We start from the raw sequence: 25,999 nt of genomic DNA on the forward strand, positions 1-25,999 counted from the left end.
TGTGTGTATGTATTGTAAACTATATTGCCTGATTCACAATTGATTGTAATTTGTTTGTGTGCCTAAATTAATTAATAAATTAAGCGACGTCTCTACTTTTTTGGGTCGTGCACAGTACTCTAGTATTGAATTCTTTACAATTCGATCAGCTCTACATCGCACGTGGTCATACGGTTCAAGTCGATACGTATTCAAGAACCAGACCAGATGTGAGACCCCCCATTTCGAGATAGATACACAGCTAGAGATACGTTATTGAAAACGGCCGTTAGAATATGTAGGAACTGATAGATTTCAGCGCCGTTACCCATTATGATACTGTATCCCTACAGTGAGCGATTGTAGCCCTTGAATGGTCCTAAAGACACACATGTTTTAACTAAAGAAGGTCTTTTTCTCTGGTTAGAAAATCTTGCTTAAAACTTTTCTACCTAGGTCCTAAAGAATCATTAAGAGAAAAATTTAAAGAAATAAACATTTTGACTGTTGCTTCTCAATACATTTTTGATAATGTTTTGTATGCTCATAAGCACATTGAGGAATTTTCTAGAAACTGTGACATTCATAATGTTAACACGAGGAACAAACATAAACTTGTTATGCCTACTACTCGGTTGGGTCGAGTTATTAAGTCTTTTGTTGGGCGATGTATATGCTTCTACAATATGATCCCAGAAAATGTACAAAACAAATGTGTTACGAAATTTAAAAGAATTGTTAAAAAACGTTTGTGTGGGAAAGGTTATTATAGCATAAACGATTTTTTTAATGACACCACGGACTGGGATTAAAGCGAACACCCTCAGGCTCTTTAATTATTAATGTTTATTGTACGATATTTCATTGTAATCCATATTTTATATAAAAAAAAAGCCCGCTGAGTTTCTTGCGCCCATTCTTCTCAGGTCTGAGGCAGTCTCTTTTGAATGGGTGGTAGATTTTGACGTTCAATAAGTGATTATAAATCCTATTTTGAATAAAAATATTTGAATTTGAATTTGAATGCCTTCTATAATATAAGAAGCGTCGTAGTATAAAAGCTACAACAGATAATCTTCCTACCAAGCATCACACGTACCTCAGCGTTTCACAAGATAAAAGTATAGATTTTTCTACCTCTAGTAAGTTAAACTAGGGATAGTTAGGTTATTGAAAACGGCCGTTAAAAGACTTACAGATTTTAGACAGTTTAAATCTATCTATTGGGCGGAATTTACTGTGTGTATTTATCTCAATGGGTTCCTGCACCATTGTTTTAAAGAAAGATATCCTTTTATTCCCGTTGGAATTTTGAAGTTACAATAAAAAAATCTTATATGTCCCTTTTAAATTACTTTTACGTTACAGGGTTATATGAATTTGATTAAAGGGATCGTGAAGTTATAGGAGCTTTCAAATTAAGGTAGTTTTTGTTAATCCTTTTGAAAATTTAGGTTTCATAAATTATATGCAAATATTATTTTTAAAACATTTAATTACCTAATGTAAGTTTTTAGAACATAGGCATAAATATATAAGTAATGTACGAATTACACCATACAATCAACTTTATCTTCTAACACTGAGAAATGCAAGAACATTAGCCAAAACAACATAACAACCTATCTATATCTAAATGAGCTATAGAGGTTTTATATTAGAATAAATAGCTTGTTTCTGAAATATTGGATCATGCTATTTAAAAGGTGACTTGTTTCTTTTCACGCTCAGTACGAATTGTAATTTTTGTAGATGCAACGTTTGTGTCAGAAGATTCAGTATCAGCGACAAGAGCGCGAAGTCTAGCAGCTCGTTTTTCCCTTGCAGCGTTGCGTTCACTCAATTCTGATATTTCATCTTCCAAGTCAGACAATCGAGCTCTTGTTGCTTTCGCCCTTTGAGCAGCAGCGCTTTCTTCATCGTCCTTTAATGCTGTCCACTTTGTAAGTGCATTTTCTTCATTAAGACGTCTCGAAATACGTTTCTCAGTTCGCTCCTCATTGTCTTTTAGAGCACGTCTAGCGCTGCTTATTTCACTGTGTCCAATACCTGCACTTTCAAGAATTTTGTCAGATATCTTCATGCGATTCTCAATACTTGAAACAGTATTTTCAAATTCGTTGTCTTCGGTGAATCTAGTTGACTTGCTTCCAGCGCGTAGTCGTTTCATAGATTCTGTGATCTGTAATTGAATAAATCCCATATAAATAAAAATATAAAAATAAAAATATTTTATTTCGGACAGATTATACCATCCATAGCCAATTTTTCATTAAAAAAAGGTATATAACATTACTTAATTAATTAGATAACATTAGTGAATTAAAAATTATAAATTAGAATTAAAATATATAAATTAAAAATTACAAATTGAAAATTAAAAATAATATTTAGGTGTATTTAGGTGGTAATGTTTTACCGTTTTCAATATACAATTATTATGATTATTATAAAATCTCGTCAAAAATCCCGCTCTTGCCCTATGCATTATAGCATAATAAAAGTCAACCCTGTGCACCGCAAACATACCCGACGCGCCACACCTCCATGGCAACCCCAGTAGAGCTCGAAAAGAAAATAAGCTATAGTATTTAGTAAACATATCTTACAATTTTCATCAAAGTTTGAATCTCCAAGATAACTTTTGGGAGTTGGATATAAAATTAATCAAAATCAAAAAGGGAGTATCCCTTGGACTTAGTGTTGGTTATTATATTTGCATCTGAATAAAGTAGAATACTACCAATGTTAAAGAATATGTAATCAAAAATAATATTTTGAAATATATTATGATATATTTAAAATCAAAAAGACATGTTTTTCCACAAAATTTATAGAAGATATATCTTTATATATGAGTACCTAACTCATCTCGATATCTGGAACATAAAGTCCAGAGACTTGAAATTTGACAAGAATATTCCTTTTGTCGAGTCAGGCCAGGGTTGGAGGGCGTTAATTATTTTTTTTTTTTTTTTTTTTTTATTTAATTCAAATTTTGCATGAATATTAATAAGAGGCCGGGACATAATATTGTTTTCATAATATCACACTTGACACAGACAAATAATTTTTGCTGCTAATAGCGTCTATGCGGACTACGTCGCAGGCAATAGCTATATATATATTTGTGCTATGTATACTATAAAAAATATGTTTTTGCAAAATAATATTATCGTTTTACTCCAACACCGTTCAATCGATCAATATGACTATTGGAAATACTATGTTGCAGCTTTTACCAGCTGCGACATAGCAGCAGCATACTAACTACTAACTTCTATATAGATTCATATGAACAACGTTATTAAATTTATGAACACGGAGTATACATTTTCTGTAATCATAGCTTTAAAAATATTTTTTATAAAGTAGGTCCAAAAAGTGGTCCTTTGGTATCCCAAAACTTTTAATACTTAGCGACACTTATTGGACGCGAAAGACATTGCAAGCAGAGGCACGTAGGATTGTACCATGTGTGCCATTGTGAATACATTCATGTATTTAGCAGAAGCCAAAACATCGTTTTTAAAATTCCTGTATGCTTGTCTGTGCATTTGATGCTGAAGTCGGAATTGAGAAACTTAAATCCTCTATCCACCAACATACATAATGTTCTAAGTCGATAGTGGATCTTTATCGAACTTGATGCATCCTGCTTGTTAAGCGCTCGGCTTAAATACGTAAATGTATAAACAAAGCTAACTGAATTCGTGGTATTGCTATAATGGATAGACGATTAGAAAGTATTTTTTACCGACTTAAAAAAGGCTCTCAATTCGACTGTATTTTTTTATATTTATTACCTCAGAATTTTCGACTGGGTGAACCGATTTTGATGATTCTTTTTTATTTGAAAGCTGGTGCCTCCCGTATAGTCCCATTTAATTTGGGCCAGTTCTGTGGTCTGTGTCAGACAAGGTAGGTTTATAAATAACTTCATAAATAGTGAGAGGTGAGATGTAGTTGTGTTTTGGAATAGTTTTTTTTGAAGACGAATGTTGATTAGCTTCACCTGTATGTTTGTTTGTAACTGACTCACTTGGGCGCGTTTTTGACCCACTTTAAACGGCCAGATTTCGTTCAAACATCGCAGATTTATCGAGGACCGATGACGATACATTAAATTGATAAAATTATTCCATTTTTAATTAGCGAAAAAAGAATAAGATTTTGTTAATTTAAATAATATTCGTCGATAAGGCAGGATTTTTTTTTAAATTTAAATTATTATTATTTTTACTACTTTTGAATGGAATTCGATTTGAAGAACTTGATTTATCAAAGATAACAGGTAAACACCATGTAATTAGATGAAATGATTCGATTACGAAGTTAAACGTAGTAAGACTTGTCGATATCACTTGTTCGGCAATAACCATAAACCATTATGACTTACTGTATATATTGATAGCGTTAAAATATTTGAATGACTTCTAAAATCGAGACTTTACTATTAATACAGGTGAACACCTGAATAATTTGGAATATAATTACAGTTACTTATTGTTATCACGGAATTAATAGTAGATATGAACAAATTAAAAAAAAAATCAGGCTAAGTATAGATGAACCATACTAAAAAGTAGAAAATAAATAATAGTTAAAACTAATAAACACGTATTTTATAGAAAACCGAACAAAAAATAATAATTTATATTAATAATAGTGTAAAAAAAAATAAAAAAAAGCATATGGTGCTTTTTAAAATTATATCCAAATGATAATCCTTCTATTCATATCTGTCAATATAATATTTTTCTCCCCTCCGGGCGTAATGCGTCAACTTTAGCTCCACTGCGGTAAAAGAAGTTGCCGCTTTCCGCCTCCGTCGAGGAAAAAAATAGTATGTATACAAACCATGGGCAGTAAATAAGAAAGCCACAGATCATATGTGTATTGATCTCGGTGTCGCCTCGGCCAACAATTACCTGTGATCTGAGACATTTCTTACCTTACTGCCCTAGGTGTGTTAAATAAATATTTTATCTAATTTACACTATTATTAATTTATATTCGTCCAAATTATTAACACTATTCTTAATTTAAATTCATAAAAATTTGTTTCTATTTTTAAGTTCGGCTATCTATAAAAAGGATGTATTTTTATTTTTTTTATCTATTACTTATTTATAGGTACTTTACATTTGCTACGTGACAATGATTAGTAAGTGAATATGTAGGTATATTTTTTATGTCACCGCAACAAACTTAACTAATCAAAGTAGAGCCGGTATTTTCCTTCGGTAATACTGCAAATATTACTGAACCGATCGGAATAATACTTATACCATCAGATGCAGCGTGTTTCGGAAAAGGTTTAAGTATATACAATGTTGTTAATTACTTACACAACGTGTGACTTTCATCAGTCAAATTTCACCAACGATTATTGTATGGAATTAGCGACTTACAGATACGGTGTGTGTTTAATAAAAAACCAACAGTAGTGAATACTTTATCAGCGTGATTTTAAAAACTTGAAATAATTACCAAAAAAAAAAACTAAATACTAGTTATCTTGTGGATGGTGTCTAGGTTTCTATTCAAGCAGAAATTACAAATTTCATGAAACAAATTCAGTATAAAGCTCGACATATCTGCTTTTTTGCACAAATTTTACCTGAATTTAGGCCGTTCATAATGTACTCATAAATTGTAATAATAAGGAAAACATTGCAGTAGAAACCTCGCGCATGTACTCTAGATTCTATATGAAAAAAAAATATATTGCATAAACTTTTAAGGATTACTCAAAAACATGTATCTCCTAGAAACGGTTTTATGGAATTTCTGCAAACTATTTTTCCTTCAATGTTATCGCTTTCTGTTGCTTGTCGTCAACACGCCGTATGCATTAGATGAAACCTCTACGGATGAAACTTTTTCTGCCTTTCAATATGTCCTCTCAACTCATGATAATGATGATAACTCTGAACATGAAAGGATAAAACTTAATCAACACGTACTTAATAATACGAAATACAACTATTTATAGTTATATAATCATAAAATAAATCGCGCCCCGTTTGATGCCTTTACCCCATCGAACATTACTAGCCTGAAAGCTTAGTCATAAGACAAAGGGCTCAACGCGGCTAAAGAAGTCTTCAGTACAAAATCTAGAAAAAGACTCGCTAATCGCTAGTTGCTCTTGTAGAACTCATAAACTAGTATTATCATACTTTCGTTCAAGCTTGTCAATCTCTATGCGAAATTAGAACTCACTTCCGCTTGGAGCTGCAGAAAATACTTCGAAATGTGTGCTACACTTTGTGAGACCATGCATTAAATTGGCACGTGAACAGTCGTTGCTACAAATATTACTAACTGCATTTTACATGTGAGATATCACTTAAAAGTTTGCACTGCATGAATGATGTTGTTGATGAAAACTTTTATTGGAAATTTATATCCGATAGCAATTATTGAAGTTATCGTGATAGAGGATAAAACTAGTATTCAAATAAAAGTTTTAACTGCACAATTTATGTACATATTAGTTCTGTAAGTAACGTTGAATTAATGTTAAGTTAAGTATGAGTTTAAGCGTTGCTGGCGCAATAGGACCGTTTGTTTTATCCTCGCCAGTCACGTAACAATGTGTTTTTCGATTTCAAATGTAATTTTTTCGACGCTTTATAAGATCGACAATGCTCTTATGATTCCTCTGGTGCTACAAGGCAGTAAGAGCCGCGGTGACGATATGACACTCATTAATCCTTTTGTTTTGTAAGTATATTATCGAATCTAAAAATACTACTAATTTGCACTAAATAGAATTTTCGGCCAGAGTCTAATTGATCAACTCAATCAAATGCAACAAAATGAGGATGCTATGATTATGGAAGTGATAAACACTTGGAGTTTTTTTCAGAATCAGCGCCGTTTGATGAATAAGATGATTAAAAATGTTGTTATAACAACGGGTTGTAAATTTCCCGGTTATCTCATGTGATCTATTTTAATCTTGATTTTGTTATGCTTGTAGCGAAGCTCGGTAGTTAATGTATTTTCGTAATCGTTAAAAATCAAACAGCACATGTTGTTATAAGCTTACATAAAACATACGTGAATCTCTATTATATGTTTATTCAAAGGTGCTTATTTTGTTTGACCGACGTTCTATACATATTACATATAAAAATTTCACGTCATATAAAAAAAACAAGGCCGAAATATGGCAGAATTTTGTTCTGACGGAAGTAGCGCTCAGTACAAAAGTCAAATGAATGAATTTTTATGCCATTATAATTTAATGGTTTTAAAAAAGATTTCAAATTATTCAGTAATATTCTTTAAAAATCTCCTGGCGTATAATTTGTTTATTTATTACTACCATTGCAATAAATAATATATATGTTTACAGAAATTTTCTGACATTTGCAACATTCGCTAATTTGTTTTTGGTTTCTTCGCCCATTATTAGGACAGGCAAAGGGTTCGAGCCCATACAGCCATATTTGTTAATATTCAATAACAACATCATTGTGATATGTGCTAATAATAATTTAACCTTAAATTTCTTTCTATCAATTATTTTATTTAATGAGTGAAATTTTTAAAATGTGCGAATTGTAGTATTAAATTATAAATAGAGTATAAAATGAAAATAATAATCTGTCAAATGAAATGCCGGAATCCCAGGAACATTTTACTCTTTCATCAATAAGAATAAAAGAGAAAATCAAGAATCTGATAATGACTTGACCTGTAAAGTAAGTATTTATTTTCTGATAAATTATAAATAATATCAAGACATAACATTATAGCATTCTTTGTAAAATATATAAAATCTCACTTTATAGAATAATATTAAATGCTAACACGGCTTCATTTAACATATATAATTTAATATATTTATGTATTTGTGAATTATTCCTAAAGTTAATTATTATTAAGTTTTACTTCAATCGCGCGTAAAGGTTACACACATACGTTTTTTTTTCATTTCATATTATCATAATATATAATAATACATAAAACATAATATATATGAGTGTGATTAAAAATCATAAGCATACGATTTGATTTTCACAAAATCGTTATCAAATCAAATCAAAATCAGTTTATTCACGTATGTCACGGAAATGACACTTATGAATGTCAAAAAAAAAATTTTTTTTCTTATTGAATCTACCGCTACTTCGTAAAGGGTTGAGCTAATGAGAAGAAGTAGCAAGAAACTCATTGCCACTCTCTTATATCAAGATTTACATTTAAGTACATCGATTTACAAATAATTTCAAATTACAATATAATATGTAAAATGTAAAATGATGCAACAGACACACTCAAACGTCAAATAGTCAATTTCTTACACGAGTAAGTCAAAAAAGTAAATGTAAATTAATACAAAAGTTATTGAGTACAGTACAGCTGCATCATCCACATACATCATAAATAAATAATCGATCAAACGGTTTGATACCATTGATTTGTTTAAACTATGGTTGCAGAAATGGAAATTACGAGTAATAGTATGTAGAGTGCTGGTAAAATAATATGCAACTGTAGTATTGTACACTGGTGCTGAAAGGTGGAAAATTTAATGCGATGTCATGATGATCAAATTACGGTACTATTTTTATCATACGTTACGACTGAAACCTAATATTATTATCTCTGTATAAAATCTGGGAAGTAAATCAAAAGAGACGTGTCTGGCCCATGACAACTAATGATTTTTACTCTGGAAGTTTTATGCTACCGTCTTACGATGCCATCAGAAACGAATGGACTCACCTAGATAAGTAACGTATTTGCACGTAAACTAAAAACAATAACACGAAATAAAATCTTAGTAGACTGCGCCTGTGTTATGTTTTGTGCATGCTACAAATAACATAACATCTGAATGCAAACTATCGCATTGAATGATAATTTGCAAGAGGATGCTTATTGCGTTGTAAGATTGCCTGCAATTCGCGGCTGCAAACTATATTCTCGACTTTGGTTGTGTGGTGTCATATTGCCCGTGCCAAACTTGACTAATTTGAGCTATGTCTTAGAGCGTCGCTTCATCGAATTTCAATAGACGAAATAATGTGATTGGCTAAGTTCGTATAAAGTTTACAACGTACTTAAAGTAGAGTTTCATGGTCTGCAAGGTTTCAATTAAGCTAACGTTCCATCTAAAATCAATATGTATATAGAAGGTAAAGTTCTTCCAAGAATTAATTAAATTGTTCGTTATTGTGAAAATATAGATACTAATTAACACAGACGTCGACGAGCACTTGAAGTTCTTGCTTTTGTTAATGGTTTTTAATTATCTCGTCGAAATTTCTCTGCTATACATTGCTATTGTCACACAAAGATAACTTTTAGTATGAGGCCACAACAGATATCAAAATGGTTTCAGATTAATTGTTCGCTTCTGTGGTCTATTTCATTCTATCAAAAAGCCCGCTAAAGCTCAGATTACAATTTTAAGCCGACATCTCTCAAACGGTTCAAAAGATGCGTTTCAAATTTTTAAATGAACAATACTTAAATAGCATTGAGTGATTTTTGAAAGGCTAAAAACTTGTGGTTGCTCATGACATACGCAATGTATGAAATCCCTACTAATATTACACCACTGAACCGATTTTGATGAAATTTAGTACAGAGACAGACTAGAGCTTTGGAAAGGACATAGGCTACCTTAAATTGAGACATAAAGACTGGAGGGAGTTTACAATCATCATCATCATTTCAGCCGGAAGACGTCCACTACTGGACAAAGGCCTCCCCAAAAGATCTGCACGACGAGCGGTCCTGCGCTGCCCTCATCCAAGAGGTGAACTTAACTTAACTTCAACTTCTGGAGGGACTTGGAGGGTTTGAAATAGGAGATGGAAGTTTATATCGAAGTTCGTCATTATTGAAGATGACACCATGAAACTTTGTAGTTAGGCACTTGATTAGAAATAAATAAACTTTTGTAATAATTAGCGAAGGATGGACAATCAATGGAAATTAAAGTAGTTTAGAAAAATTTATAAAACTAACCAATTTATAATTAACTGCAGCAGTTTATCATCATCATCAGCCGGAAGACGTCCGCTGTTGGACAAAGGCCTTTCCCAAAGATTTCCACGACGATCGGTCCTGCGCTGCCCACATCCAGCGTATTCCGGCGATCTTGACCAGATCGCCGGTCCATCTTGTGGGGGGCCTACCAACATTGCGTTTTAAAATACGTGGTCGACATTCGAGGACTCTATTGCCCCAACGGCCATCTGTCCGTCGAACCTTGTGTTTGCCCACTGCCACTTCAGCTTCGCAATCATTTGGATTATATCCGTAACTTTGGTTCTCCTATGGATCTCCTCATTTCTGATTCTCGCAGGGAAACTCCGAGCATAGCCCTCTCCATTGCCCTCTGACTGACCGTGAGATTTCTCATACGGCCCATAGTTAGCGACCACGTCTGCGCACAAATATTAAATGCGAAGTATTCTAAAAAATGATGCCTAAAGCTTTGCCTAAAGTTACTGTTCCACGCGGACAAAGTTGCAGGTAAAAGCTAGTATATTATAAGTGACGTGTATTGAAACAACACGTGACCAAATAATATAATTTTGTTATTAATTAATACTTATGAATCAATCCCTTATATATTCTCATATTTAAATCTTGTTTTCATATCAATTGATTTTATAATTGAGTGTGCAAAACACAGACCATGAAATAAATTTATTAACGCATCAGTAGATATTAAACTTCTCTCTCATCATAAAATTTAATCAGTTCTAGCAATTATTGAATTTATTTGTAAACTGTTACATTTTGATGTATAAACATTTTTAAACTTAAAACTTCTCTCTCATCATATAATTAAATCAGTTCTAGCAATTACTGAATTTATTTGTAAACTGTTACATTTTGATGGATAAACATTTTTGCAGTGACTTCGATGTTACTATATTTTATAATTATCAATACTTACTTTGTTCAGCATTTTTTATCCTTTATTATACTCACTTTGCAAATAATACACATAAAATCTACTGTGGTTAATATATTTTTATAACCTACCAACTATAAAACTTTCATCACCTTTTCTCATCCCCACACAGGTGTATGTTTAAAATGCCAGAACAAATATTTTTCAACAAGTGCTTAAATACAAAGTTTCATGGTGTTATCTTCGATAATGACGAACTTCCACCCTTATTTCAACCCCGCCTTTTATTCGCGATAATTAACCTATGTCCTTTCCCATAATTTATATATACAAGTATAGCTGTGGAATTATTAGAGAGAGACTATAAAATGTACTGTTATTTAAAATTATTTTGTGGAAAAACATGTCGTGCACTAGGATAAATATTTTGCTGACATTTGAATATTATTGAGTATAAGATAACTCTTTTACTAAAACTTTAAAAGTGCATCTTTAACTGAAATTTTATTGGATTAAAGTTTGTGTGGAAGCTGTAACATAAAGTTTTAAGTAGTGAAATCACAATGCGGACTAATTCTGAAGTATTAGAAATCACATCCAATTTCTACTCAATCAAACTTTATACAGAGACAGATGTAGATAGGTCTGAGATTTGAGAAAAATTATAATTTAAATACATTATGTAAAAAAATATTATATCAAGGTGTTACAATCAAACAAAATCCACATAATAATAGGATCTTCGGACAATACAAAATACTATAGCGTTTATCTCTCTTTAATAATATGCTTTCATATGGCTTAGCAATAATTATTCAGTTCAGTGCAGTGCCTCCCATGGTTATTCACCTGTGCGACATATAAATTCATTCATTGCTCGTAATTCTTTACAGACGTCTGTTATTTTAAACCTTGTCCATAAACCAAGAGCAACGGCCCAAAAATTCAGATGGTCAGCAGGATTCCATTTCACTTTCGTTCGTTACCAATTTCGCCTACATTGTTTATTTATAGACCCGGCCTTATAAGTTAGTTTATCCAATAATAACGTGACAAAGACCCACACATACACAACCCATACATGAGCCTTAGGACTTCACGAAGGTCAGGTCTCTATTTACTGATCACCAGCACTCGTCACCGCAGCTTGTTGCTCCATGAAGTAGTTTTAAATTGCTACCTTAATCTTTTAGCTAAAAGTAACAATTTTACCCTATTGTCGAAAAGAATGATATTTAGTGTTAATTTCGCCAATCTTCACAAAAATCACTTGAACGCGTGAGTCGTCTCTGCACGTGGTATTTTCAGGATCTGTTGACTCGCCAAAAGTGGGAACGAGACGTCTATTAATTTTCTTAATTTCGATTTTTAGTTTGCTTTGTCAATATCGATGATCAAAACCCAATAAAAAAGCTAATATTTTTTTTTTGTTTAATTTATCTTATCTTTTTGTGAAAACCCTAGGAAAAATAGTTAACAATTTTGCCCGCTCTTAAGAAGGTTAGTCTCTGTACTGTTGAATTTACTCATGTGGCTACAGTTCCGAAGGAGACACCGCTGTTCCACTCAGTGGCGTCCGCGTTACCCCCTTTACCTGGTAACCCATCGAAAGCTTATTTTGAGCTTAATTAAAATTAAACTCTAAATATTATTAACGTTTGTATGTGACAATAAATCAGTTAATGAATGACTCTCATTGTATTTATACGGCGCCTATATTCATTAAAATGGCGTAGTTATCACGTGTCAATGAAATGCTATTAATTATTCGGTCCTTTGAAACACCATATACGTACATTTTCCCTCATTATGAAACCATTTTGACCACTTTTGATGACATGAACATGAAATTGAAGTAATATCAATTACACTATTTACACTGATCAAAGGAAAAGTAGAAACATATTATCAATATAGTCACTGAGTACGAATCATTAATTATTGTGTTTCACAAACAACGAACCACAAATTAGAGTCACTGTACAAGCTAGCTTGTATTAATTACTTAGTATTCGTATTAACCGTCGAAAATACATTCATTTCTCATTATGCCCGCGTCCATTCAAATGGATAAATCGGAGTTGGCATCACACTTGAATATGGGGTCTATTTATGGAATCGTTCGCATCATACCTATTTTTGTTTGGCATAATGAACTTGCTGGTATGTTGTATATCTTAATCACGACCTTTGTAAACTACTGACACACGATGCTAATGCTAAATGTATTGGGTGTCAAAATGACGCCTCCAGTTATAAAATGAATTAACACGTGCGGCTACTGTGTCTACAGTAATAGCCTAAACACATAGTCAGATTTGTCGCGTCGTACTCAATACGGGCCGGACGGTAATAATAATAATTTGGTGGGATGGACAATGCCACATGCCATCAAATATGGTCCGGTACCGGGCCGCATCCGATGGTTCGACCGGGCCAAATCCGATCGTGTGGTTAGGCTTTAGTGCCCTTGGGCGAGTTATATATGGCGATTTGTCATCACTTTATCATACGTGAAAAGAAACGCTATTTATAGCAATAATTATTATTCAATGTTTGAAACATACATTCAAGAAGATGAGACATATTTTATTCTGAGCATTTACATACAAGTATAAATAAAAAGAAGAACAATATTGGTCTTACTCGCGTTATGAATGAAGCGCAAGTAATGAAATTGGATTTACTTTGTTACTCAATAAATTTTATGATTGTATGTCAGTTGGAGATATTGCCCTATAAGCTATAGACTGCAAACTTATTGACTGATTTTGAAACTATTTTTTTGAAGTGAATAGGCTTCTTTACGCACGCTGAACACTTTATTTTATGGGTGTTTGATTAGACAGACCTGTAACGCGCAGCTGTCAGCTCAGTCGAGTTAAAGTCAGCTCGAGTCGAATAAGGGAGGGATTAAATTGTACTTTTACAGGCGCTCAACCTAAATAATGTTGAACTATATATTATATATATCACTAACTGACTGACTATGATTTTATCATCTCTACTTTTACCGAACAAATGATATATTCAGTAATCAGTACAGGCACTGAACCAAGAAATCTGTTGAAATTCGTTAAGACTAACGTTTTCATGATTCACGCTTAAAAGAGTGACTGACTCTCATGCTTTTGATCTTTACTTTCCGAACATATGACATGACATATTGGGTAATAAGTACAGGCGCTGAAACTGAAAAATCTGTTCAAATTCTATATTACTAACGCTTCATCCTAAAAAGAGTGACTGACTCTTATTTTATGATCCTTACTTTCTCCGAACATATGATATATTCGGTAATAAGTACAGGCGGTGTACTAACTGTATATTACTAACGCTTCATGATTCACGCTTAAAAGAGTGACTGACTATGTGATGATCGCTATTTTTTCCGAATACTACGTTAGAATTTGGAATCTGTTATTTTTTTATAATTGTTCATTGAGTTTTCTCATTTTGATGCATATACATTGTACAATATTTTTCGATATTAAATTGGAGTGGGTGGTAAAAAGAACAGAATCGCTGTGATTACATTACACAAAGTAAGTAATGAGCCAAATGCAATTTTTAAAACTCTCCATACGCTTGGTATTAGTAAAATGTTTGCGTACCGGGCTGTTAATAAGTACAATGAGAATTCCTCTCTTTGTAACAGAAAAAGATGTGGCCGTCCACGTAGTGTTCGTAAGAAAAATGTGGTCAAAACAGTATGGGAAATAATTCGAAGAAATCCTGTCCGAAAGCAAAAGATTTAATTTAGTGAGATGAAGATAGCACCTATAACTATGTTCCGTATTTTAAAAGATGACTTAGCACTTGCATGCAGCCCATAAGAGACGTACTGATAATTTCTTAACTGATTATTTAAAAAAGAATAGGGTGGTTAACTTGAAACAACTATTGAAGTAGTACATAAAGGGGACCTCCCAGTAAGCAACATTTTAACAAACAAAATGACCGTATTTATGCTCAAAACTCTAAGGAAACTTCCCCAATTAGTCAACAGACGGCAACGTGGGCACTATCCAATTCAATGATGGTTTGGTGGGGTATTAGCTATGAAAGAGTGACAGAGCCATACCTTTGTGAAAAAGGTATCAAAACATCGGCACAAGTGTATCAAGATACCATTCTTGAGAAATTAGAAAGTAACACCGTGTTCAATAACCAAGAATGGTCCTTCCAGCAAGACTCGCCACCGGGTCATAAAGGTCGGTCTACACAGTCTTGGTTGGAAAAGAACGTTTTGGATTTCATCAGAGCTGAAGAATGGCCGTCGTCTAGTCCTGATGTTAATCTGCTCTTAACGCCATGATAATTTTGAGCCCCTAAAACAATCCGCACAATTGGCAGTGAAGAATTTTCCCATGGAAAGAGTGCGTGCTTCTATTGATTGGCCCAACGTTTAAAGTACTGTAATGCAGCGAATGGAGACCACTTCATATAAGCTTTTATATTTTAAATTGTTTTATATTTATGTGTTTTAACTAATAAATGTATTTTGCTATAGAAAATTATTATTTTTGTTTCAGTATTTATGGCAAGACCAGGTACACATAAACACCTCTGTGTGTATTCATGTGTGTTACTTTAATTGCCCATTACAATGTGGTTTCAGTACTGAACCGTTAAAATCAATTTTGTGGTGTTCTATGTCAGAAGCACAGTTATGACACTGAAAAACAGCCTTTCAATTTTGTTAATAATATGCTACTCTTAAAATAATTTAAGAAAATCAATATCTATATATATAAAAATGAATCGCTGTTCGTTTTTTTTTCGTCTCGCTAAAACTCCAGAGCGGCTGGACCGATTTGGCTAATTTTGGTCTTAAATTAATTGTGGAAGTTCAGAGAAGGTTTAAAAGGTGAATAAATATGAAAATGCTCGGAATTAAATAAAAAAAGAAACAAAAAAACAACGATTTTGATTTTCCTTTGATGTGTCCCCCGTCGTTCAGAAATCAAATTGAAAGAATAGTTAAAAATGAATGACTGATTAGAATCTTTGTTTCTCAGGAGGTAAAAACGAACTTTATTCTAGCTACCTCTACTTAGTGGATTAACTACAGCTGTTAACTATTATGGCAATACAACGTTTGCTGGGTCAGCTAGTATCAAATAAAATATGATTAACGCATGATAGTAACACGTAATTGTCGCATATTATTTACATTTATTATTTATTGTATGATTTTGAAGTGATAACTTCTTATAGGAGGGTAAACCGCTTCGCGCCAATCTAGCTTCTCTTTCTCTCATGCATACGGCACCGGTGGGCAGGATGTTTCTCACTCACTCTAACCAATAAATTTTATAGGATTATATAATGATGTTAAAAATGTACATACACAAAATTCTAATGTATCTATTCAAGAATTGTAACTAAGTATGAAATATATTTTATAATCAATACAATATTTTATTATCGTACTTATAGCTAGTATATAAAATAAAATTCAAATGGAAAATTGTTGATTTTCTCTGATACAAAAGCGTAGGCAAGTACGTTTTTTTATTCAAGTGAAACTTCTTTAGGCGCATGAGGGTAAATTTTTTACGAATGAAACGCAAAGGAGCATCACAAAAATGTGAGACGTTTTTGTTCAAGAAAAGGAGGAGGTTTTTGTTCAAGGGAGAGAGCAATTGACACCGATTGAGGAAGAGTATTTCTTACTCTCGGACTTCCCTACTAGCCTTGTATCGTGCACGTTTAGCGCGCGGCCGCTAGTAAGTAGAACATCTTCCCTACTAGCCTTGTATCGTGCAGGTTTTCTTTTTAATCCAAGATGGCCTCCGCGCAAAATTATGAGTTAAATATTATGGATATCGTATACGAGGTTCTGGAGGGTGCAAAGAACGAATTTAGCATCATTGTTAAATAAAAGATGGCCGCCGCGCAAATTTATGATTTCAACAATATGGATATCGATCCGAGGTTCTCGAGGGTGCAGAGAATGAATTTCGGGTCACTTTGAAATCCAAGATGGCCGCCGCGTAAAATTATGGTTTCAACAATATGGATATCGAATCCGAGGTTCTCGAGGGTACAGAGAACGAATTTGGGATTATTTTTGAAATCCAAGATGGCCGCCGCGCATATTTATTTTTTCAACAATATGGATAATGAATCCGAGCTTCTCGAGGGTGCAGAGAACGAATTTGGGATCATTTTTCAAATCCAAGATGGCCATCGCGCAAAATTATTATTTCACCAATATGGATATCGTATCCGAGGTTCTCGAGGGTGCAGAGCACAAATTTGGGATAATTTTAGAAATCCAATATGGCTACCGCGCAAAATTATGATTTCAAAAATATGGACATGGAATCAGAGCTTCTCGAGGATGAAGAAAACGAATTTGGGATCACTATTTTTAGCGAATGGCTGCGAGTAATTAGAACATCTTCCCTAAATGCGTTGTATGGTGCAAGTTAGCGCCGCGAATAAGTAGAACATTTAATAATTTCTAATATTGATTTAAAAATTAGTTTTCCAAAGAAGGGTCACTTCTGACATGTGTAAATTGTACGCACGCCATTTTTTTTAATTTAATTTCTGAATAAAAATCCATAATTATTTTTTATATTAACTTTCCTACTTAAAATAAATCCTGTAAAACGTTACCAATAAGAATAAATGTTCAACATTCAAAGAGCGAGCCTTTTTGAGTTCAAATTTATTATTATATTGACACTTAAGTAATTATTTATTTAAACATGTAAATAAAAACAGATATATACGTCGAAAAACAGTTGTATGTTAATTATTATTAAATGATTTATTCAAAGGTTATGTGATAATCAGTTTTTATAATAATTGCTATTTGAAACAGCGTTAAATAAAAGCTTAGATCGCATTGTTTTACCAATTATCCAAAAAAAGGAGACGGTTCGGATCCGGCAAACTACAGGCCTATTGCTAATACCTCCCTGCTCTCCAAAATCAAGGAGAGCATAATTAGCCGTCAGCTCTTGGTATACCTAGAGGGTCACCAGTTGATCAACGACCGACAATACGGCTTTCGCCATGTTCGGTCGGCAGGTGATCTTCTGGTATACCTAACACATAGATGGGCTGCGGCTATTGAAAGGAAGGGGAAAGGCCTGGCAGTTAGCGTGGATATAGCGAAGGCCTTTGATCGTGTATGCACAAGGCGCTCATCTCAAAATTTCCATCATTTGGGATTCCCGAGAGCTTGTGCAAGTGGACCTCCAGCTTCCTCACTGGGCGCAGCATACAGGTCACTGTGTCCAACATATCATTGATATGCAGACGACAGCACAGGTGATGCCGTTTACATGGGCCATGCAGGTCTCTCTCGGCAAATCGTCGACCAGTGCCGGGAGAAATTTGTGTCTTCTATCGAGTCCTCTCTTGAGAAGGTCGCGGAATGGGGTAAATAGAACCTCGTCCAATTTAACACCCAGAAGACTCAAGTTTGCGCGTTTACCACTATAAAAAACCCATTTGTCGTATCACCGCTCTTCGACAACACTTCCCTCAAAGCCTCGCCTAGTATCGGAATAATTGGCTTCAAAGAAACTGGGCGTCATTAATAGAGCACGGCAATACTTCAAGCCGGCCCACATTCTAGCGCTCTACAAAGCGCAGGTCCGGCCACACATGGAGTATTGCTGTCATCTCTGGCCTGGCGCACCCCAGTATCAGCTCGATCCATTTGACCGCGTGCAACGCAGAGCAGCTCGACTTGTCGGGGACCCAGTGCCCTGTGAACGGCTGTATCACTTGGCGTTGCGTAGAGACGTCGCTTCATTGTGTGTCTTCTACCGCATTTATCACGGGGAGTGTTCCGAAGAGCTGTTTAACCTGATTCCTGCCGCCGAATTCCACCTTCGCACGACACGCCACAAGTTAGGATATCATCCTCACCATCTGGATGTGTGGCGGTCCTCCACAGTGCGGTTTTCAAGGAGTTTTCTTCCACGTACTACAAAGCTGTGGAATGAGCTTCCTTGTGCGGTGTTTCCGGGACGATACGACATGGGTACCTTCAAAAAAAGCGCGTACACCTTCCTTAAAGGCCGGCAACGCTCCTGTGTTTCCTCTGCTGTTGCAAGAGATTGTGGGCGGCGGTGATGACTTAACAACAGGTGACCCGTACGCTCGTTTGTCCTCCTATTCCATAAAAAAAAACTATGTGGCCAGATAGTGTGTTCTAAAATAATTCATTAAATAATGTCAAATAAATAATTTATTGTTGGTAGGCCCCCACAAGATGGACCGACGATCTTGTCAAGATCGCTCGATCGATTTGGGGGAGGCCTTTGTCCAGCTGTGGACGTCTTCCCGCTGATGATGATGATGATAATCAAATAAGTAATAAATAAGACATCAGATTTTGATGAGTTGATAATTGATGAGTTTCCTGCTCATCTCATTTTTTTATCACATAAAACCCGCACAGAATCCATTTTTTAGTGCAAACTCTGTTATATTACAGTATAGGGATGGATGGATGCTGGTTCTTGACATTAACCAACGGCACTTAGTTCAACTTCAAACTGGATTTCGTTCAAAAGTGGTAGAGCTTACCCGTTTATGTTACGTGGGTAACACTGAAAATGTTTCGAACTGGCCAGTTAGAAACATTGCTAATGAAAACTTTTTTGAATTTCAATTTTAGAACTCTTTAGTAACCTAATGTAGAATATTGCATTCATTTGTCATTTGTTTTTGTGAATCGGTGGCAAATCTAAAACTCTTGTTAGACGTGAAAATCAACCTAACGCGAGAAAATTTTCGGCCAATGGTTTATTATAACTTTTGTTGTGGGCTTACTCAACAACAAAGCTATAATAGGCTACGATTAGCATTTCATAATGAAGCCCCATATCGTGCCACTATTAACAATTAGTTTAACGAGTTTCAACGTGGACGTAGCAATCGGAGAGGTAGAGACGTGTCTTAACAGCGACTACTGAAGATAACATCAGTGCTGTGCGACGCATATATAGAGATAAAGGAAGATAAGAGAGTGACCTACCAGCAGATAAGGGCAAGCCTAGGCATTGGTATGAGTCAAGTACAAGAAATATTACTTTTTTGGCGTCAGGAAGCTTTGTACCAGATGGATTCCCCATACTTTAACGGACGACCAGAAACACCTTCGCATGGACTGGTGTAGCCAAATGTTAGATAAGTTCAACGGTGGTGACGCAATGCTGTCAATGCTCAATGCAATGACATCGTCACAGGTGATGAAAGCTGGATATATTGCTACGAACCCGAAACCAAAAGACAGTCAGCTCAGTGGGTGTTTCCATTCGAGGATCGGCCAACTAAAGTAAAGAAAGGAAGAAGTCAAGGAAAAAAGATGATTGCCTCATTCTTTGGTCGGAAAGGTCATTTCACGACAGTTGTGTTAGAAGATGGAAAGTCAGTTACTGCAGACTGGTATGTCTGGACTGTTGTCTTGGAAAGAATTCGACAGCAGCGCCCTCGAAGCAGGATCCTCCTTCACCACGATAATGCTTCAGCGTACTCCGCAAAACGGACTGTTGAATATTTGACTATGGCAGGTGTCAAGATAATGAGTCATACGCCATAAAGCCCTGACCAGGCAACCTGCGACCTTTATTTATTCCCAAGAACTAAAGATAAAATTAGAGGTGTTCGCTTTACGAGCCCTGAAGATGCGGTGAAAGCGTACGAAAATGCCATAGAAGAGACCCCTGAGGAAGAATGGGCCCACTGCTTTTCCATCGAGGAACGGAGATTACTTCGAAAAACAATAAAAGTATTTGCAACTTTCTACATTCAGCCGTTTTTTATTTTCCAAACATTTTCAGTGTTACCTAGGTATTGTCGTAAGAAGGTACTTACAGCACTGCCAAGAAAATTCCTATTTTTACCTCTACGAGTCGGAAAAATAGTTTTATAACAGTAACAGTATTAATGAATAGATTTGTATTTATTTTTTATGTCAATGACGGATGAGCCGACCAGGACGTACAGATGATGGTAATTGATACGCCATACCCATGACAATGCAGTCTACTCAGGATTCTTAAAAAAATCCAAATATTCTAAGCGGCACTACAATTGTGCTCGTCCCCTTGAGACATAAGATGTTAAGTCTTATTTGCACAGTAATTTCCTACTATTAATCTGTTTTGATATATTGATTATTTCAATTAAAACTTACGTCTTCGGAGAAATCATCTTGGAAAGCTGAAGAAAGAGGACGGCCACGTTGGGCGCGCGCACCTCTCGAATCGAAGAGCTCATCAGCTGGTGCATCAAAGTCATCCAGAGCACTTCTGAACCGGCCTTCGAAATCTGACTTCAGATGGTCCTTTTCGGGTTCACGAGCAATAGGGGCTTTACCGTCCAGTCTATCAAGGACTGGACGATAGTAGCTTTCCCCTATATCATAATTACAATCATATACCCGTGTGCGTCTTGATCTACCGACCCGACTCATATTTGTATTCCTGTGAAAAATTCTATAGTCATTATTTCATTTATAATTTGCATTTTTTCTTCTTACAATCCATCAATTACAAGGAATAGTTAATATTAGTTTCCACACCATCATTTAAAGAAATCTAAAATAAATTTATATTATGTAAATGTATCTATTACTTTTATTTAATTTTTTACTTCAGAAACAGCTATAGTTTATCGATTAAATCCTATTCAATTATTTAAATAATATATTGTTTGGAAATTTATTCAATGTGATTTAAATTTCTTCAAATTTATTATTTCGCTGGGGCATGAACTATGACATTTTTTTTTCATGTAATTTTTTTTTTCCAATCAGACATATATTTAGTCTAACAATAAACTGTTACAATAAGATTACATTTGAATTTGGAAACTGTCATTCATGTTTAAATATTATTGTGTTTTGTTATTTAGAATGCAGTGGGAAAATGGAATCGAGCGATAAAGAGAACCGAATCACGAATTGCTGTGATATCATTACACAAAGGAAGTATGAAGCCAAGTGGAAACGATTTATCAACTTTCAAAACTAGGTTCATTTCTTTTTTCGCTACTGTAATAATGGTCTTTGGAGCAATGGTAAAAGTTATTATAATTCAAGGTAGCAATTGAGGTCTTATAGAGAGACCAATTTCTGATCTAATTTTATTTACAATTTTATGATTGAATTGTTAATAATTCAATTCTTCTTCTATCTTGTGAATGTCTGTTCAAAAAATGGGTTCTCTGGTGCTATTTACCAAACGAAAATTCGAGTATAAAAAAGATATTGTCATTCTAGACTGCGCATACTGTGTCCAGAATCATTTCGTATATTAAACGATTTTTTAATTAAACTTTAATATGTATTATACCTTTATGAATCGTTATGAATAATTATTACTCCACTTATTCGAACCTTCACTCACCTAAAAATCAACTTTACCGCGTTTACACCGCTTACTTGAAAATTTGTATACATATCAAGGGATCGATGATAAAATTGTTTTAAACGTTAACCTACTGAGGTACAGCCAGCATTATCAAGATAATTTAAAATATATACATCCGCAATATAAGAAATCGTGACTTATAATCATATTTAGTTGATGTTCTAAAAGCAAAAAAAAAATCTATAACTTTTTTAAAGCGTACTATTTCGTATTATTTTAATAACAATAATATGAAATATTATATTGAGAATTATTAAATATCAGATAACAAACTTAACTTTATTATTTATTTAAATATAAGTTAAGATCATGTATTTAGGGCAACACAATAATGTAGAGAATTGGTTAAATAAAAAAAATCATTTAAAGTTCAGAATGAAAATATGATCTCCAATTAAAATTTTTTGCCTTGTTACCACGTGGCTATCTCCTGTTGAAACTCATGTAATTGTATTTCAGTTGTTTCCGGCTTGAAGGCTTGACATTTCATTATAGTCAAGATGGAATTGGAATTTTTACCTGCTAACTCTTTCATACCGTATATTTCAATGTTTTTCAAATTTATGATTTATAAACGCCATGCGTACTTGATATTGATTATTTATTTGAATAATATTCAAATAATTTATTCATTAATATATTATAATTAATAAATAAATAACGATGTAAATTTTAACATTTGTACAATCTAGAATGTTTGTACAAACACAAAAACATTTCTAGTTTCAAATATTTCGATGTAACATCCTGTTTACATCATAGAGTATTAAAAGTACAACGTGACTTATTTATTTATAAAACAGTTTACACTATGCCATACTAATAATTTACAAAACCCACGCATTATAATAAACTATACGTAGATTTGTATGAATATATTTTATCAATGAAAATATTTTTCTTTATTGCGACAATATTGTAGAGACGTAATTATATTAAGAAGCTATTTTTAGAGCATATCATAGTAACTTTCGTCAATCGACATTCTTTGACGAATGTTCCTATTAGCACCGTGCCAACGTAGACTGGTACAAATTCAAAATAGATGCTGCAAACATTTGATATGCGTTTATTTATAGAATTGTAACCCGTTTTATGTGCGTACGTATTGTTTCCTAACTACGTAAACGTCTAACAATATAAGTAATTTAATCTCATAGCAATTTGATTTGAAATTTTTATTTCAATAGTTGTATTATTGGTCCTGATAAGATTCGGTCGCAAGGCAATACTTAGTTCTGAAGTCGCGTTAGCGTTAGAAATATTGAGATAAAAAGAAGGAACTTACTTGATATAATACTTGGCGATGATGTTGTCCAGAAGGAAGTTGGGAACGTACTGTCGTGGTACGAGGTCGCTGTAGTGGGATGTGAGTGGGAGACGCTATGTTTAACTGTGAGCAAAACAGAAATACACTGACTTTTGTTTCAGCTGATTTCCTACTCGGAGAATTGAAAAGGCCACTCATACACATATCAGTCTGAGTTAAACCGGCCAGTTCACCTATATATCGGTAACTGTTGACCTTCGCTGGTGCCTCTGAATTTACTTGTTTGTTCACACACCGAAGCTTAAAAACAAGCCTGACACTTTGTCGCTAAAAACTTGTTTTATTTTCTGAAGATGATGTCGAGTGAATGTGAAATCTAAAACTTTTTTTAATTCTTTATATATATTATATTTCAATGAGTGATCTGTACAACATAAGCTCTTTACAAACTTATGTACGTTGTTACTTAGCGATTAAAAATTATAAGTTTACCTAACACCAATATTCTTTTTAAGCCTTCTGTTTTCCAAGTTCGTTTACTGCAACTTTTGAATCAACATGCATATTGTTACAATGTCAATTGCTTTAGGTAGTAAAAATTTAAGGCAGCGGCCATATTATGTTTCACAAATAAAACCATATTCGCTGTACGCCATTCTTCTTTAAATGATTCTCTTTCCTTCAAAAGCTTTCTTCCGCCGTTGCTGTTGTATATGTGTACTCCACTTTAAATTCGTAATGCATTAGCTGGGGAGCGCTTTAAAATTTCGGGATTAAAGTACCCCTTTTCCTTTTCTGTACGTATTATGTGTGTGCAAAATTTCTTGATGATCGGTTAAATACTTAAGTTTTGAATGCGTTACAAAGAAAAAAATAAACTAACCCACATTTGAACTAACAATATAAGTAAGGATAAATAATGTGTATTAATTGATCGGGTTAGGTTTGCTTGTTTCATAACCATAGACAGACAGACCAGTCTCAATGAATACAATCAAAACAATTTCAGCGCTTCGTAGGTAATAATTATCTTTTTAAAACAATCATAATTTAAGTTACACATACCTACATGTTATACTCACTAAGGCATTTCTCGTGCGGTACCATTAGGATCTTTACCCAGTGAATTAACCAAAACGATAGGTGATTAAAATACGTCTTGCACTCCTGGAGCGCCGGCAGAAGTGAAAACGTGAACATTAACGTTGTGTATTTTTGAATGTTTTGGTATGGTAAGACGATAATTTCCCACGAATTGCTTTATTTAACAGTATAAAAGTACTAGCATTTATGTGGTTAATTACAATATTCATCTTTTGCGCTATCATACACCAAAATGACAATTTATATTACATAATAAATTTAACACTTCAGAAATATTAGAATTAAAAAGTTTATCTCTCAGGAAAATCAACTTGCATCCATAATTTCAACGACTGTCTTACGAATTTTCGATCAGGTCACGTGTCCTGACGCGAGTTTAACATTCTATACCCATCCCAAGAAAATTGCTCAACGCCGCTAAAGAAGTTTTCACTTCAAAACAAAAAATTAAGAAATAGTAGATAGCTTGTTAGTTAGTTTTTTTTGTTTTGTTTATCATTTTGGTTTTTGAAAGTCTCCCCAGATGGCGGTCCTCTGACGATCCATGTATTGTTTCCTGATTCATTGGCATAAATGACAAAAATAGTTCACAAAATACAATAATATAAACGTTATTTTATCTTTTTAAATCAAAAAATATAATATCAATGAAAGCAATTAGAGACAAAGAAACCGCGTTTCCGATTATTTTTAATCGAAAGGTTCAAACATTTAGAGCAATCGATTATTGAATTCAATTTCCAATTTACAATTGGGTTATTAAATACTTAACTATTGGTCATTTATTTAAAATATTTCTACTCCAGAGTAGTTAATACTACCATTTTATAGTTTCACAACAAAATTTTCGTCAACAAAGCATTACTTCCGTCTTAATTTATGTCATAAAATATTAGCAGCGCATGAATCACTAAGTTTAATTCACCATTCACGTTTATCATAAGATAGGCATTAGAAATTCATAGAGCTGACAGTTCCGGTAGGAAATTGAAGACGACAAGATTTGGGGTGCGGCAGTACATACTTCACAATACGTTTTGCTTATATTTCATGCCTTCGAGGGTTGTTTATAGAATTTCGATATCCTTTGAATGTTAGTTGTATATTGTAGTTTATATAACGCTCATAGACCGTTTTAAGAGTCCTAACCAAAATAATCTGTAAAATGTAACAAATGCTAACTGAAAAGTATATTTTTTTTACTTAAGTCCTGTGATGTGCTCTTTTTCCCTTTACATACTCTGAAGGGCTAGGAATTCCGGAATAGTAGATAATTGTAACTATTTTGATTTTCATATAGAACTAATAAACAATGTAATAAACATTAAAAATAATTGAAAATGA

General features: G+C 33.9%; 3 protein-coding genes across 3 annotated transcripts in view; 1 reads left to right on the top strand and 2 right to left on the bottom strand.

The window, feature by feature from the left end:
* The window catches only part of LOC126979067 (uncharacterized), a 377,271-nt gene that overhangs the window by 289,759 nt on the left and 61,513 nt on the right, over positions 1-25,999 (bottom strand). The gene's annotated exons all lie outside the window — the stretch shown is intronic.
* Positions 1,457-23,674, bottom strand: LOC126979083 (uncharacterized). The gene is made up of 3 exons (XM_050828288.1): positions 23,570-23,674; positions 21,045-21,333; positions 1,457-2,161 (listed from the first exon to the last, which is right to left on the bottom strand). The coding sequence occupies exons 2-3, from the start codon at positions 21,321-21,323 to the stop codon at positions 1,679-1,681; spliced, it is 762 nt and encodes a 253-aa protein (XP_050684245.1). The 5' UTR covers positions 21,324-21,333; positions 23,570-23,674; the 3' UTR covers positions 1,457-1,678.
* Positions 23,817-25,999, top strand: part of LOC126979033 (V-type proton ATPase 116 kDa subunit a 1-like) — a 46,831-nt gene continuing 44,648 nt past the window's right edge. Inside the window, exon 1 of the mRNA XM_050828200.1 lies at positions 23,817-24,005. The gene's annotated coding sequence lies outside the window, so the exon portion shown is untranslated. The remainder of the gene's footprint in view (positions 24,006-25,999) is intronic.

The sequence above is a fragment of the Leptidea sinapis genome, chromosome Z (assembly GCF_905404315.1).
Source record: "Leptidea sinapis chromosome Z, ilLepSina1.1, whole genome shotgun sequence".
NCBI lineage: Eukaryota > Metazoa > Arthropoda > Insecta > Lepidoptera > Pieridae > Leptidea > Leptidea sinapis.

Coding starts and splice junctions, on each gene's coding strand:
- LOC126979083 (XM_050828288.1), bottom strand. CDS start 21,323: ATGAGTCGGGTCGGTAGATCAAGACGCACACGGGTATATGATTGTAAT. Junction 2,162..21,044: donor AAGATGATTTCTCCGAAGAC/GTAAGTTTTAAT, acceptor ATTCAATTACAG/ATCACAGAATCTATGAAACG.